We start from the raw sequence: 17451 nt of genomic DNA, 5'->3' as shown, positions 1-17451 counted from the left end.
GGATTCTTTTCTTAACATTAAGACAATTCTTTTGTTGTTTTTTGAGACAAGGTTTCTCCGTGTAGCCCTGGCTGTCCTGGAACTCACTCTATAGAAGAGGCTGGCCTCTGCCTCCCAAGTGCGAGGATTAAAACCGTGCACGGCCACTGGCTGGCTCCTCAGTGAGTGCTTTAATGACAAGACTGTATGCCTCCAACTCCTCAAGGATGACTTACAAGTATTAGTTACTGGTTAAAAGCCAACAAACAGAAAACCACTTTTGCTATTTGGAACTCAACCAAACAGTCTAACGGGGACAACTTCCTGACCCGTTCTGAGGACAGCATCACTCTAGCATGGTCGGAGCACATGAGCAGATGTTACAGAAGCTAAGTCTGTGCTGCCAGGAGAGACAGACAGACACTGACCTCTGCAACGTCCCTCTTACAGCCTGATTCTGAGTAAAAACTAGGGATTTCTCTTAAAAGGCACAAGGGCAGGTCTGGACCCAGAGTTCCCTGAGGTTCATGGGGAAGGCTTGGTGGGGCTGTTCAGAGACAGGGCCAACAGTGGGGAGAGAGGGCCGGATATGGCTTTCAGGTGCGGCCCCAGCTCTGTGGGCCAGGTAGTCCGTCTGCCACAGCTCCAACTCATGGAGCCAACTGCCCATGAACTGAGTCCCCGGAACCACAAGTCTTAGTATGTCGTAAGGTGCTGGAAAACACAGCAGACGGCTGTTCAGAACTGAGAGCCCACAAACCACTGTTCATACACATGTGGGCTTCTAGGAACTTTGAGTAACAAAAGCTCTAAATCACACAAAAGGACTAACACAAGTCCTAAAGTGTATGCTTCTAATTCCAAATACATTTTGGGCAAAAAGAAAAAAATATATACGTAAAAGCCAACAATCACAAATAAGCCAATTTTAATAGATATTATTTTGTATTTATATAGCGCCTTCTTCAAGAACCTTAAATGCTTTACAGACATTATCTCTAATTAATCCCCACAACAACCCTGTGAGGTAGGTATTACTCCCATTTACAGGAGGGAGACTGAAGCCCAGAGAGGTTAGTGACTTGCCCACGGTCACACAGTTAAGTTCACTGGAGAGCCAGGACTCCAGCACCTTGCCTCCCAGCTCCTAGCCACATCCCTCACGAAGAGAATTTTTAATGAAAAGAATCTTTACAGAAAGTATCAGGCGTATATGAAAGTGAGGTCTTCCTACGGCCATCAAGGAAAGAAAAACCCTACACTGATGGCTGAGGCCGTGAGGCCACTACAGCACATTTCCTTGCCCCCTTCCTAAGCCGTGTGGCTCCTGTCGTAAGTGACCTTCTAAAGGTAAAATTCCTATGGCAGAAGTCACATGACTCAGAAGTGGGGCTTAACTTAGAATATTTACTTTTAGTTACGATAATTCATAGAAACTTTTGTTCTAATATACAAAATTTGGGACAGCTGCCCCAGCAAACATGTACATAATTACACAGCAACTAGGCTTGTTCGCAACTTGCACCTGGCCTCATCAGAATCACAGGCAAAGAACAATCACCTGGAAACACGTGCTGGCCGGGTCACCTTTTCCACCTACTACACCTGATATTCCCAGTCCCAACCCAAACCCTGGATTTTTTTTTTTAAGTTTATTGAGTTTCTGATAAAATCAAAATGTTTTACTTAGCTCCATCTCACTAAGAATGAAAAGGAGCAGAGGCAACAGTCAGCAGTCCTTCCCCTGCAGACTGTCCAGAGCGGACCTGAGCGGGGAGTGGCTGACTGCCAGCTCAGCACCCTTGCTAGGACTTGCTGCCACGAGGAACTAGGCTTTCTTCTGGGTACGTTTTAAATTCAAGAAAACTGTGTACAACCAACAGAACAGTACTTCAGTGCTGCAAGGGGCAGCCTCGAGGACCCAGCCATACTTTATGCCTTTTCTTTGAACACAAAGCTGCAAAAAACGCAGTTCTGAATTCCCACACAATTTGTTTGAAGCCCTCAATGTGCACCTGCTCTCACGGCTCTGACTCCCCCACGCTCCTGGCTGTGCTGTGTGGTGCTGGCAGATCACAAACCCCAGCCAGGTAAGGCTTCAGAAACTATAAAATGAGTTTGTCAAAAGATCATCTTTTTCTCCCAACACATCTGTCTATGAAGCCCAATTAGCTAAGTGACCCTGTTATACATCGGCGTATGGGATGACTAGATGAGGTCATTTCCTGAGCTAAAAGGTACAGAAAATAAATGTTAATAGCAGCACAAAAACATTTCTTTTTGCTGTTTGCTTCTCAGTCAACAGTTTTAGTAAAATAACTTTAGAAATTAGGGGCTTATCAACGGGCCACCACCACGGCATGCAGAGTGCAGTGTGATGGACCACCCAGTGCTGGGCTGCTGGGACTTGGACCATAATCTTCCACTGCTTTCTCCAAGTTACACTGAGCCCTGCCATACCACTTGATGCTCAGCCGTCCACGGAGACTCCCTGCACTGTGTCACAAGCTCCTGAACACCATTCCAATGGCTGCGGCAGGTCAGGAGGGGGAGGGGCTTCTCCTCTAGATTACTGGCCCATCACCAAAGTGTAATCTTCCAAAGGGCTCTAGCTGCTCCCTGGCTGCTGAGGTTCTAATGGGCCCAGCAGTCCTTCCCAAGGCTAAAGAGACTAACAACTGCTAGCATTTTGGGGTTCTGGCCGAGAGTGTGCTGACATCACACTGGGGTTTCCTTTATCACTCTAGCAACAGGGTTTCTACTTCACTGAAAAAAAAAATAACATTAAAAAAGCAAGTGACAACTATGACAAAGAGAAACTATTCAGCCAGGGAGAGCCCTCCTGACAGTATCTACCCACCACTGCGATCATGTCATGATTATCTTAGTGATTACTAGACTCTTCAGTTCACCTTACAGAGACAGACAACAGAATTACCTCCTGACACACTGGGAAAATGTGCTAGGATTTGCTGACAGAATCACCGGCACTTCATATAATGCTCGGACTCCACCAGTTTAATAAAATAAATAAGGAAAATGATCATTACAAAGCCAGTCTTTCCCCTGGGGGAAGCAAGAAGCCACTTGTGACCCACTGTCCCTCTGTGTACACACTGTACACTATCACACGCTTCTCCAGAGAAGCAGAGTATCCTTGACTTCCTGACACTGGGCTCCATGTTGCTAGTTCTGGGTGTCAGGAAGGCAACTGCGAGTGTTGGGCCCAAAGGTACTTTCCAAAAGGTACGTCTGAAAAGACCACTCAGCTGCTCCCATCCACAGTGTAAGAATCCCGTGTGCACACAGTGAGGCGCGCTCCAGCAACCGAGCACATTCTAATTCTTCCACTGCCCTCCCGAGGAACTCAAATCATCATTGGTGTGGTTACAGAGAAAATGTGTGTCGGCAGCTGGCAGCTGCTTTACAAGAGGAGCTGGTATCTCTGATTTCACTTGCTTGTGTGGAACTGCACAGACAGCATGATTCCTGAGCAAAAAATTCAACTACTGTGATCGGAAGGGCATGTTAATCCACAGTCTTTGCTTTATTGTATGCAAAGTGTGCTATTGCCCTGAGTGTCCTGCATCTCTCTCTTCTTGAACATCAGCTTGATCCTTTCCGAAACCACCAGAGAAGCATGCAGCCGCTTCTCTCCACCTTGGCTCCCTTCAGTCTCGAGACTGATAGAAAAGGATGTACCCAGACTCCGAGTTCTTGGAGATATCAGACGTCAACCCGTAGAATTCTTCAATAGCTTGTGCATCTATTTTCTGTGAGGCAGAACAAAAACATTAGCACATTCAGCTATGACGACCATGCTTTAAACTACAACAACAGTATCCAAGGTCGCTAAGGACAGGGGGGGGGGACAAGTGTTCAGCCACATGCTGAGAAGTGTTACAGTCATGCTGGAAACACCTTTCGCAATAGCTCCAACTCCAACGCTGAATACAACAGCTACCCTTGAGCCATTACCTCACCTTCCCAGTGTCAGTTGAACCATATGAAGCACATTAATTGTCAACTATTTTGGATGTGTACAAATGGCACGCTCCAGCAGTCTAGCCTAACATAGAGTCAAGAGCAATGAGAGTGTCTGTCAATAAAGGATGATCTAAGCACTTCTGCTCATAACAGTCCATAACCTACAAAAGGCCATGTCTCGGCTGCTATACCCACCAGCAGAAAATCACAAAGCAGTGAACAGGCGCCACGTGGCGCAGTGGGCACCGTGCACTGTGGGGATGAATCTCACACTAGAGTAAGGACAAGGGCCAGGCCTAGAGTCACTGTGAAGCAGAACAAAAATTAATCATCACAGCAAAAGTCTAACAAGTGCCAAGGGATGGAAAACAGAAAGATGGAGCGCTGTTGAGCCTGCCGGGGTGCTGAAAACCCACCACACTGCACCCGGCTGGTGTGCAAGCACACATCTGAGTGTGTACACCTTCACAAAGAAAAGCTTATAATGGGTGTGGTGGGTTGAATGAGAAGGGCCCCCATGAACTCGCATGCACATTTGAATGCTTGGTCTCTGGTGGAACAGTCTGGGAAGGATTAGGAGGCGTGTCCTTGTTGGAGGAGGTGTGTCACTAGGGGGTGGGCTTTGCAATTTTATTTATCTGTTTGTTTCTTTTGTTTTGTAAGACAGGATTTCTCTGTAGCTTTGGAACCTGTCCTGAAACTAGCTCTTGCAGACCAGGCTGGCCTGGAACTCAAGAGATCTGCCTGCCTCTGCCTCTTGAGGCATGTGGCACCACCGCCCGACAGGGCTTTGCCATTTTAAAAGACTCTCCTCATTCCCATTGTACTCTCTCTGCATGCAGATCAAGATGTGAACTCTTACTGCCTCCATGATGGACTCTAACCATCTGAAACCATGAGCTCAATTAAACTCTTTCTTTTGTCAAGTGGTGGCAGCACATGCCCTTAATCCCAGCACTCAAAAGAGGCAGAGGCAAGCAGCACACTGTGAGATCAAGGCCAGCCTGGTCTACAGAGTGAGTTCCAGGACAGTCAAGGCTACAAATAAAAACCCTGTCTCAAGAAACCAATACCCAAACCAAACCTCTTTCTTCTATAAAATTCCTTGGTCTTGGTGTTTTATCATAGTAACAAAATCTAACTAATACAAGTGTTAACTTCTGCACTCAATATCTTTTAAGAAAAAGAAACATTTTTACAAAACTACACAACAGGACTGTTAAATCTTCCTTTGTTATTCTGGGCCATATAAGGCTGGTTGGTAATCTAAAGCCCTGAACAACTGTCTAATACCTACCATCCGTCACACAAGAGCGAGCAGCTGTGAAGGGAAAATGTACAACTCCAAAGAAGCAAAGAAGCTACTTACTTCTACAATGTCGTCATCAAACAACAACCAAAAATCATGACTCTTAACTATTGCAATATAATGGCCTCGATTGGGACCACTAAAACAAAAGAAAAAAGAAGAAAAGTTAACTTTTTAAAAATGTTATATTCATATTACCTTCTTGTCCTAAATTTCAAAGTTAAAAAAAATGTGTGTGCACGTGTGTGTTGGTGCACATGAGTACAGATGCCCTCAATAGGCCTGAAGAGTGCTTCAGTCCCTGGAGCTGGTTAGAGGCCCTTGTGAGCCTCTGGAGATGGGTGCTGGGGATTAACTCCCGTACTCTGGAGGAATGCTATGCACATTTAAAGATCTGGGCATGTAGCTCAGGGTACAGCATATACTTGGCATGTGTAAGGCTCTGGGTCCAGTCCCCAAATCACAACACTGTCTCCTGACCCGCAAGAAAGGGTCCGAGCATGTATCCACGCAGAGTGCAGGAAAAGAGGACGAGAGTGGGACTGGGTGTGATCTGGCTGGTTGGAAAGGATAAGTGTGCACGGAGGTAAAATCAGAACTTCTGAAGGCAATTCCCAAAGCCGCCGACACGAAACACACCTAAGCACATGCAGGGGCAGTTTATCTTGAAAATCTCCTCAGGCATCATTTCAAGACCCAAACCAAACAGGTAAAGGAAGCCAATAGACTGTCAAGCTCTAGAGGCTGTGACATAGGGCCCTTAGACTAATAGGTAAACAAGAATAAAAAAGAGCCGGACAGTGGTGACGCACGCCTTTAATCCTAACACTCAGGAGGCAGAGACAGGCGGATCTTTGTGAGTTCGAGGTCAGCCTGGTCTACAAGAGCTAGTTCCAGGACAGGCTCCAAAGCCACAGAGAAACCCTGTCTCGAAAAACCAAAAAAAAAAAAAAAAGAAAGAAAAAAAAAGAAAAATGAAGGCATAAATTTAAAATACATAAAGGTTCTAAAGAAGAGTGATAAAATACCTATGTCAGAAACTGATTTTAAAGCAAACTGATCTTTAAAAAGATGAAGGATGCTAGCGTCCAGCCAGGTGTGGTAGCAGAGAGTGTAATTCCAGAGCCGGGAGACTGAGGCAGGAGGACGGAAATTTCAGGCCATCCTGGGCTGTGCAGCAAAGACTCTGTCTAGAAGAGTCAGGCGAGGCTGGGACACTGCTCGTGGTAAAGAGCACTGGCTGGTTTTGCCGAGGACCAGCGTTCAGTTCCCAGCACCCAGATATAACTCTACATCTAGTGGATCTGACATCTTCGGGCCTCCAAGGGCACCAGGCACACACACAGTATACAAATGGACATGCAGGGAAAACTCTGACATAAAATTAATAAAAAAAAAGTCTCAAGTGTCATCCTCAGCCCTGCTCAATCACTGTCAACACTCTGAGCATGCTCTGTTCTACTAGGACTGTGCCCTAGTCACGATTACCTTCCGCAGTGAACCACGACAGCAACAAGGTCGTACATCCTGTCAGGGTTGGTTGCATCTCCTGAAGTGTTAAATAGACGAAGTTCTAAAGGAAAAACTACCCGGTAAGAAAGCTTTGTATATCGATGAAGCTGGTCCATATACTTAAATCTTTTCAGGTGTAGAGCCAGAATCATGGGTAGTTTCTTAACTTTCATCCTAAAAAATAAATATGAAGACAGGATTTCAGAAAACACTCACTGTGAATTAAAATAATTAAGTTGGTGCAAAAGGAATTACAGTTTTAGCCCTGTTGAAATATGACGTTGATACTGAAATAAATACATTTTTAATAAATATGCTTCCGCACACAACATTTCAAGCACACTTCTCACTTCATGCTTTTTTGCTAATGGATTACTTTACTTTACACTTATTTTCTACTATACAACTGCTGTTAAACAAAGGCAAATGTGAGGTTTTCTTATTTGGGTACAAACCAGGTCATAAGGCAGCAGAGACCACTGACAAATGAGCAGCTCGTCTGCCCAGGAACTGCTAAGGAATGCACAGTGCAGTGCTGGGTGAAGAGCTTCACAGGGGGTGGAGGGCCTTGAAGGTGACCAGCTGAGAGTGCCTGATCCTCTTACAGCTGCAGGACAGGCACTGTCCTCTCTCCTTCTATGCAACAATGCCCACTTCTTGTTCTGACTGTGGCCACTGGCAACTGCAGACCACAGCCCAAGGTCAACTGTCCAAGGTCTGTCACTGATGGTCTGTGGCGCCGTGAGCCACTGCAACTTTCTGGATCCAGCAAAACCACTGTGACTGAGGCGATGCTCCGCAAAGGGCACTGTTGCAGCAGCCAATCAACAGACAAGGCTCAGTTCTCTTCCACCACAAAGCAGAACAACACACCACACTTTTCCAGTCATCTTGACAACACTGTGCAGGGAAGACATTTCCACAAGGAGCAGGGTACAGAAATGGATGTCAAACACAGATTTTTACACTACAGGAATAAACAAACCTATTTGCCATTGGCAAAAATGTGTTGTTTTGAGTCCTACTCTGAGTGGCAAATATGTGTCTGGGCCTACTTATATTATAATGGTCTACAGTGCTATGCCCATTTAGCTGAGTGGTAAGGGTAGGATTTTCCTAGGCCATGGCCTAGACTGAGGTTCTTGGGCTCACTAACAGTGTCAGATATAACGTCCAACAAGCAGTAAACCTTAAATCTAATCAAATCTCTTACCATAAATCCCACTGGTACCTTCCCCTGAGAACTGTAATTATACAGGCAAAGAGAAGACTCTTCATGGGGGCTGCCTGCATGCTGAGCAGGGGGATTGGGGACTTAGTTTTCCTATATTGTCAGACACGCCCCACAGAGTCACCCCAACAAACTCAGGGCTACACCAAGTTAGATGTGAAATTTCTTTGGTATGTCTTCAGGACCTGAGTTGAATACGAATGTTATCTCCCCATGGAAACTCCCACAACAGTATTAAAGACTAATTCAGAGTGTTCGCACTGTATAAAAAATTACCAGGTTTAACAATGACATATTCTAGAAGGGGATAAAATAATCTGGGATTAAAGAGTTTGGCTTTTAATTGTGAAGCATTATAATATTTGTTTTCTTCTTCAATGCTATTTCTCCCAAGGTTGCCTCAATCCTTGTTCAGTAATCAATTCTTATAAAAGCAAAATTCACACTTATTCTCTTCAATCATTACATGTTGGCTTTGACTCCTAGTACTGCTCCATGCCCCAATCTTGGCTTATTTTTCTTCTTTTTATGAGCAATCAGTTGGACTATTATATAGGGTCAAAAAAAAAGCAGTTTGTGTAAGCACAGGAGGAGGGAAGGCACTGTAGACTGAGGGCATCAGCATGAGGATGGAAGGGTCAGGCTGGGAAAGAGACTGGTTACTTACAGGGCTGCCAATCAAAAAAAAAAAAATGACCAAGCCAATCTTCACTATCAGGGAGAATTACAAATGTTAACAAAGAGACACAGCCATGAAGCCCATGCTGCCAGCTGCAATGGAAGCCACCAGCAAATTCAGTTTTCAGTATGCACAGCTGCAGGTGCAGACTTCTGCATGTCCACACATCCTCTGCTCAGTTCAGGAAGGGCTCAGGAATAGTGACATCTCAACAGCAAGGCACACGTCCACAAAGCCCCTGAACAGGAACACAGCCCTTCACAGAAATGCCTAGTTTCCAGGTAAGTGCAAGAAGTTCAGTCGAACTCAGAATGTAACGAAGTAATGGGCACAGGAGCCACCAAGGAACCGCTTGCCACCGGCTGAGCTACAAATAACAGGAACAAGAAAGCAGAACAATGGTAGACTATAACCCACTCAAACAGGGAGGTCTGAGTGCACCTTGAGCTTTTCAAATGGCAGGTTAATGAAGAATGAAGTATTTGCAATCTTACATAGCTCTACACTAAGTACTTAAAAATTACAACAGGAAAATGTAACTTCCATGGAGAATTCTAGGAACCATCTTAACGGAGAGTTCGGGGGCAGGGGCAACGGCAGTGTTGTGTGCAGAGCCCCAGCATGGCCAGCCCACCCTCAGGAAGCCTGGCTCTATGTAGTAATAAGGGCGGCGGCGGGGCTGCGTCCCCAACACCCCAGCCGCCTGCTCGGCTAGCTTTTGCCCCGAAATAACAACACACAAACTGTATTCATTTAAACACTGCTTGGCTCATTTCTACCTAGCCTCTTCTAGGCTAACTCTCGCACCTGGACTAGCCCATTTCTTATCATCTGTATAGCACCGGTCTTACCGGGAAGATTCTAGCCTAAGTCCATCCTGGGTCGGAGCTTCATAGCGTGCATCTTCCCTGGAGCGGGGAGCATGGCGTCTCTCTGAGGCATCTGCTCCGGAGAGGAGAGCTGTCGAGTCTGAGCTCACTTTCTCTTCCTCCCGGCATTCTGTTCTGTTTACTCCACCTACCTATGTCCTAACCAATAAAATGGGCCAAGGCAGTTCCTTTATTAGCCAATGACCTTCCTCCATCAGCTCTAGGAGCAGTACAGTGAGCAGCACTTGGGAATTTAGGTCTAAGGAACACCTCCAATCCCACACATGTCAGTTACCCCTCCGCCCAACTGCTTGCCCAGGATCATTTATTCTGAACACCTGCTTCCCTTCTGAGAGCCTGGAATCTGGAGCAGGCAGCAGAGAATGTCTATGCGACAAGCACACAACAGGAATCCTGGGCATGGAGCCCGCAAAGAGCTTCCCATGATGTCATCAGACGGGAAATTCAGTGTCCTGTGTCACTGGAACAGGGCCTCTTGGAAGCCTGCCTGGCTTTGCCCTTTGCTCTATATCTTTTCCATGATAATCTTAGCTGTGAGCGTGACTATATACCAAGTACCAAGCCCTAGAAAATCACCGAGCACAGGAACACTCAAACACCTAGGACACACTACAGTTGTGTAACCCTTAACAAGACACATAACTGCAGGAATCCTTTCCAAGACATCTAAGCCAAAAACCTGGAGACATGAATCATAGAAGTAATATATGGTTGCAGACTGAGCATCGTTCAGCTAGCAATTCTCACTGAGCCTTAATTGCTAACACTAACACTAAGAATATGGGACCAGAGAGACGACTCAGCAGATAAAAATGCTTGCTATGCAAGCATGAGAACCTGGGTTTGGATTCCCAGTACCCACATGTTTAAAAAACATGTTAACAAAACCCAAAGCCAGGTATGGTGGTGCACGCCTTTAATCCCAGCACTCAGGAGGCAGAGACAGGCGGATCTCTGAGTTTCAGACAAGCATGATCTACACAGGGAGTTTAACGCAGCCAAGCCTACACAGTGAGACCCTGCAACACACATGGGGTGGGGGTGTGAGCACAGAGATGTGAGTATCACCTGGGCTTGCTAGCTGGATAGCTAGTCACAAAACAGTAAACTCAACTGAACTCAGGTTCAGTAACAGACCCAGCCAGAGGGAAAATAAGGCAGAGAGCTGTTGAGGGAATTTATTTAGCCTATAGATTATTACGGCATGGTCTGAGGTACAAAGCAACACATATACAGAAGGACATCCCACATCGGAACATTGGAGCAGAAAATCCAATGTCCAGTGTCCTCCTCTGCCTCTGCATACACACACATCCATACATGCTAAGAGCACACAGACACAACTAAGAATGAGCAGTCAATGACACTTCTACAGATCATTTCAGAGAGAAAGGCGACCCCCAACATCTATGGCCAAAGAATCACTAAAATAATTTCAAAAGAGGCTGGCAAATAGTTCAGTGGGTAAAAGTGCTTGCCATGCAAGCCTGAAACCTAAGTTCAGTCCCTAGATGGTGGACAATCCCTGAACACACTCTTCTGATGTCCATGCTTGGTGCCATTGCACACACATGGACACACATGCACACGCACCCTAATAACAATACCATCTAACGCTTTGGTTTCTGTTTTAACTCAGAAGACACAACATTACCGTTTGTGTGCTTCCTGCTTGCTCCGGCACTCTTCACAGTAGTATTTATATTCACTGCACAGAGTCTCTGTGTTACTAAAACCTCTGCGAAAAGTGCAAAATGAACTTATGTTAGGGATGCTTGAAAAAATTCACTTCATAGTAAATAGTAAACTGCCAAAGAAATAATTCTACACAAACCTTAAGCAGTGAGTAATTGATGTGTTTTGTTCCACGTCAACAGAAAGGTCTAAAAAATCTTCATCTTTGCTGCTTATCTGTAAATATAGGAGTTATTTCAATTGCCAAGAACCAGGGTTTTCAGCTGCCAGCTTAAACTTATCTACCAACAGACTAAGCAATTCTTCCTCCTTACGCTCAACAGACAACACTTGAAGAGGAGTACTTAAAAGGCACTGAACCAATGACCACCTGTTACATCTCCTGTATGGAAAGACATCAAAGGCCCCTGAGGAGCTCACTGGCTGAGGCCAGGAAGAAGAGAATTTCACAGTTTCCCAGAGCGGTGATATGGATATACTGTATCACACATTCTGAGAAGCACAGGCTGTCTCCCAGTGAGGTGGAATTTCACTTCTGAACATGCCCAGCTGCATTATATAGATGCTCCAGTCAGGAGATACATCCAGAGGGGACTCACTGGGACATGTGATAATGAACACGGAACACAATGTCCCTGATGCACAATGACAACCAACATGCAATGAAACTCAGGAAACATCCACGTCTAAGGAGAAAAACGGAAAAAGACAAGGCAAGGAATATGACCTAGAGTAACCTTCAGAGAACAGAGGTAAAGCTCCTGTGTCTGCTGGCTCCCCTCCGACAGCCGCCACTGGATCCGCTGCATATGTACTCATGATAGGACCCGTGGAAGCCATCCTTGCCTCCACTATAACACTGTCTGGATATTACTGGGCAGGCTTTGTTCCTGCTAGGCATCTTGAGGGTCAGACTTCCTGCTTCGTCTACCACCCTCTACTCACCTTTTCTCTGGCAGAGCAGGTTCTTAATGTGTGTGATACCAAAAGAAACAATGGATATTTACACACTCTGGAAGGAACCCAGATTTCACCCCACTAGATTATTTTGAGAAAGGCAGGAACATGATTACTTGCTGTGAATATGCATACTGATGGTTTAGGCTTAAGGAAATTCTCTGCAATACATACTTCAGGCCACAGAAGAACTTATTGGTGGAAAAAGAGTTACATGAATAATAGTCAAACACTGAACAGGATGGCTGTTACCACTTTCTCCTTAAACTGTTTTTCCTCTATCCTCCCCCTTCTGATAGAAACCTGGCTTCAAAGGCCTGGCAGAGCACTACTCAATCTCCCAGGATGAATCTCACCTCTTACTACATTTCTCAACAAGTAAGTATTTTGTTTCATTGAAGACTGAAATGTGTGTGTATATACATATATGTGCCACATACATATGCATATATATATGTTGATGTCTAACAGATCAAAGTCTATTATAATAAATATAAAAAATCTGTCCAATTCCCTGACCATATCGACTATTCCAATGGAAATGCTGCTGTAATACCTGGAATCAAACACTGTCCTACAAGGAACTGCTGCTTCAGGCAATGAAGAGGCTCTCACCATGGCGGCCTTTCTCTAGGCGGCCTTTTTCTAGGCGCAAAGCATCTGAACAGACTGCTGTCCCAGAAACTCTTCTGTGACCCAGGAAGATCCACCACTAAGAGTTATTCATGAAAAGAATTTACTTCCTAATGTAGATCTATTTGATTCTTGGCAGCCAACTGAAGCTTCATCTTTACCAAGTGTCCACCCAAAGGTACGCCTCTCCTTGAGGGTACACAGTACTGTTCTATTCCAACAACACTGTGTACGACTGTAGAAAAGGGGAAATAAATTAACTCAGTCACGTGCCACACTGCTGTAGTTAACAGCCCACGAGGAAGACAGTGGCCCTGTAAGATTATTAGGGGACTGAAAAGTAAGTCCCCATCACCCAGCGAGCCTGTAGCCATCTCACCGTGTGAGCAATGCATTAACGCAGGCACTGGAGACAATGGCATCAGCAAGCTTACTGTGCTGCTAGTCACACAGAAGCACGGCACATCACCGCTAAACAGCTGTCAGCTTTCCATGTTCACTCACTCCACTGGACGTTCTGGGCTGTGATTTCCTTTTACATTCCTTTAGTGCTCTTCAGCAAGTATTCCCTAGAGAAGACCGCTGTTACGTGCAGCACCTCGCACACCCGTGTCGAGCATGTCTTCTGATGCTATTCAGACTCAACACGGAGGGCCCCACAGACCGACTAGACTGTGTAAGGTTTTTGTGAGTACCCTGGAATGTCCCACGGCGATGAAATTATCTAACCAAGCTTGACTCAGAGCAGGTTCCTGTGGTTGAGACTCATCACCATGTGTCCATGACCCGTACGTCCCCTATGATCTTACTTAACGGAAAGTTTCAATAACATGATTCTAAAAACAAAATCAAGATATTCGAACTACAGTGAGCACCCTTGCACTCTGAAAGCACCCACCACCGGACACAGCAACATAAAGTATAGGTGGATGCCTTTAGACTGACAGGTGCCTGGAACATGCATTTCTCGCCTCAGATTTTCAATTTCAAGTTCATCTCCCACACCCTTGTTCTCAAAGAAAAACTTGAATGTAACAAATCACACCGTTTTCCATTCCAAGCATTCTGATGGACTTACAGTTTCACAAGTAAGACACCTGGTTTCATTAGTTAATGTTCCCTGAAAAATCTCATGGACCCATGTCGGGTCTGGTGTGCTGTTGTTATCCTCAGTGTCCACATCACCGTTCCGGATGCGGCCATTCTGCTTTTCCTGTTTTCTCTCTTCTTGTAGAATATCAGCAATTGTATTGAGTAGGTAATTTAGGAATTCATGGGCATCTTGTTGCATGTAGTTATCAAACAGCTCTGAAAATAAAGTAAGAAATGAGTGCATCTGACATTTTATCAGAACTAGAAGTACATACGCAACTTCCACATCTAAAACGTATGGCTGAATTAGAGGAAAATAAAGATGAAGGCTTTTAAAAGCAGCACTAACAGATCCATGAGAGCGGAAGACGAGAAGCAGCCGAGCGTCATCATCTCTGTTCCCCACAAACACTTCACCAAAGGCAAGCTTGTCCTCAGGAGCGCGGCACACTTACTACCAGGCTGAACCTACGCTGACAGCCCAGTTTATTAAAGGGAATTACCAGGCCCTGAGAGTCTAATTCAGTAGAAGAGGGTTGAGGCTTTTCAAAACTCCTGCAGGTAAGTGACTACATGGATGTGGCATGAGGAATTATCCACCTAGGCCACATGATCACTAAAGTCCACTCTGAGAGATGCTAGAGCTCCATGAATGTCCCATGCAGCCACAAACACTGACAGTGTTAACATCAGGGCTGGGCTTGGCGCCTGCTCCTTGAATCCTCTGAGCACACAAGAGGCCTTGCTTTGCATATTGCTGGGGGCCTTATTTTACAAGGACTGGGGAAGGTAAAGTTTTCCTGCCAGGAAAAAAAGAGCCCCCCCCCCATCAAACTAAACACATACCCCCAGGCAATATACAAAGTAGGCCCTACTAATGGAAAAGAACTCTACTTAGGGGACTTTTATTTTTACATCCTCAATGCTCTTTAAGAAAGACCACAATTGGGCAGTGGTGGCACACATCCTTAATCCCAGCACTCCCGAGGCAGAGGCAGGCGGATCACTGTGAGATCAAGTGCAGCCTGGTCTACAGAGCTAGTTCCAGGACAGGATCCATAGCTACAGAGAAACCCTGTCTTGAAAAAGCCAAAATAAGAACAAAAAGACCACAAATGTTTCTTTTAAAGCTAACAGGGCTGAGAATATAGTTCAATGGTACAGAACTTGTCATGAGACCCTCGGCTGCTTCCTAGCATCTCAACACACATACATACACATGCTCGCACACACACAGAGACCCACAAGTACACACACATACAAGCACACACAAAGGAAAAACAATAATACATATTTGGGGAAAAACGTAGGGAATGTCTAAGAAACCATCTAAATGATGTTTTTGAAGAGCCACTGAAGATCGCAGTCATGCATTAGGATCATTCCCTAGGCCAAGGTCTTACAAAGCACCAGTGGCAAGTACAGCCGTTGGAGTGAGACTATCTGACAGCACCACGGCACCACCTCCAAATACATGATGGTCGAAGGCACCCGTCCTTAACTCTGTGCAACGGCCCTCACTTAACTCCAGGGTGCTAAGGCACCCACCTCATGAGGCTGTCGTGAAGATTCTGAGAGCTGAGAACACAGCACTGGCTATCAGGGTTCCTGTCGATGATAAAGTCAGGGAACACAAGCAAAGGGACAGCAAAGTCAGAGTGTACATCTACATACCAATATCCGAGTGTCCTAGAACAAAAGTAAAACCAGTCCTAAAGTCTCCTTTGCAAAGGCAGAAGAAAACAGGCAAGGAGGATGAACAGGTGACACAGACTGAAAAGTCAGAAACCCAAACAATACTCAACAAGTAATTGGCAGACAAAAATTAAAGCACAGCAATCACAACTTTGCCCATCACATAAAAGCATGACTTAGTTGGTTTGAACGGAAAGAGGCATTCTCTGGCAATGATGCCAGGGCTGTGGAATGGCACAGCGTGTTCTGAAGAGCAGTTTGGGTGGTGGTTACAACAGAACGCAGTCCAGCTCTCGCAACCATGCGAATCCACACCATACAGTGGAGCAAGGCCAGGCATGGCTGCTCATTTATAACAGCAGAAGTCTAAAAATATGCTAAATGTTTATGAAAAGAATTGGTGGCTTATTTAAATCATGGTATAGCTCTGCTATGGTCATAGGGAAACAGGTCCTCGTCAACGAGCATGGCTACATTTCTGAGACACTCAGTAAGAAAGAAGCTAGACGTGTAATGAATCCCATTTAGGCGCCATCAAACCCAATCTGAGCTTTCTATTTGCCAATTGTTTCTAGATGGGTGTGGAGGCACTCAGGAGGCAGAGGCAGGTGGGTCTCTGAGTTCAAGGCTAGCGCCTGGTCTACAAAGCGAGTTCTAGGACAGCCAAAGTTACACCGAGAAACCATGTTTCAAAAACAAAACAAAACAAAAAAAAAAAAACCTGCCCAAGTCCCAATGTGCCACATGCCTGAGCCCAAATTGACCACACTTGATCCTTAGCTATACTTGCAAGCTGGAATTTGCCCATCGGGGACAGGAGATCCAAAGCACTGTGGTCCATGTCCCACTCCTACCCAGCAGGGCACTGCAGCCTGCCCCTACAGAGTGCAGCTGCCATTCACACTACAACCCCACTAGAGCTCAGGACAACTCCATCCCGGCAAGCTCAAAAGTGAAGCTGAGATAGTGAAAGTCTTTAACCTTTCCTCCCAGTGCAGGTCAATCCTCCATCCCGGAAAGCACCAATGGCTTCGCCCTCTCTCTCCGAGTCCCCTATCTCTACTGATGCACTACATCCTAATGCCAGAGCTCCCTTCACTGTCCACCCTCCCTGCCGCTTAAAGGAGCTGCATCTCATCTACCCGTGACGCTTGCCAGCCTGCAGCTGCCATATCTAACTTACTACTCTTGCTTGAATATCAGAATCCACCACCAAAGGAAAAGCATCAAGATCTAGTCAGTCATACGGAGACCCCTGACCCTTTTACTGACACTATATTCCAACTTCTCCCAGCCCAAGGATGGTCTGATTCATGGACCACCCCAACATCCACAGAACTTAATATCTCATTGTCTATGGGTGAAACTGGTTTTCTTTTTTAAAAAATGGCAAAACAAAACAAGAAACTTTCCACTTGCTCACTAGTTTAGGAACCAGAGAACTGATAAAAGAATGTAGGAAAGTCAGAAACGGACTGTGAGGGCCATATACTCAAGAGGCTGAAGCACAGCAAGTCTGACGCCAATAGGAGCTACAGAGTTCAAGGCCAGTCTAGGCGTCAAAGGAGACACCACAGAGAGGAGTAACAAAGCAGGGGCTGAGGGGAAAGGAAGAGAGTTGGGAAGGTTTTCTAAGAATAGCGGGGAACCTAGTTACGAGCTAGGGATGATTAATTCACTGCAGTGGGCAGCACATGCTGGATCAATGCCACCTCTATAACAGTAATTTCCCCCCATATATACATGTTCTTTCAAAATAACTGCTATTTATTGTAAAAAAGGCAAGTGAGTT

At 45.5% G+C, this 17451-nt stretch overlaps 1 protein-coding gene across 1 annotated transcript in view; it reads right to left on the bottom strand.

The window, feature by feature from the left end:
• Window positions 1–885: 885 nt before the first annotated feature.
• Window positions 886–17451, bottom strand: part of Usp12 (ubiquitin specific peptidase 12) — a 51276-nt gene continuing 34710 nt past the window's right edge. Inside the window, exons 4-9 of the mRNA XM_075972151.1 lie at window positions 13951–14180; window positions 11422–11498; window positions 11242–11325; window positions 6764–6961; window positions 5336–5414; window positions 886–3752 (exon numbers count right to left, since the gene is read on the bottom strand). Coding sequence (XP_075828266.1) covers window positions 3651–3752; window positions 5336–5414; window positions 6764–6961; window positions 11242–11325; window positions 11422–11498; window positions 13951–14180 — 770 coding nt within the window. The 3' untranslated portion in view covers window positions 886–3650. The remainder of the gene's footprint in view (window positions 3753–5335; window positions 5415–6763; window positions 6962–11241; window positions 11326–11421; window positions 11499–13950; window positions 14181–17451) is intronic.

The sequence above is a fragment of the Microtus pennsylvanicus genome, chromosome 1, assembly GCF_037038515.1.
Source record: "Microtus pennsylvanicus isolate mMicPen1 chromosome 1, mMicPen1.hap1, whole genome shotgun sequence".
Taxonomy (NCBI): domain Eukaryota; kingdom Metazoa; phylum Chordata; class Mammalia; order Rodentia; family Cricetidae; genus Microtus; species Microtus pennsylvanicus.
This window is presented reverse-complemented; position numbering and strand designations above follow the sequence as displayed.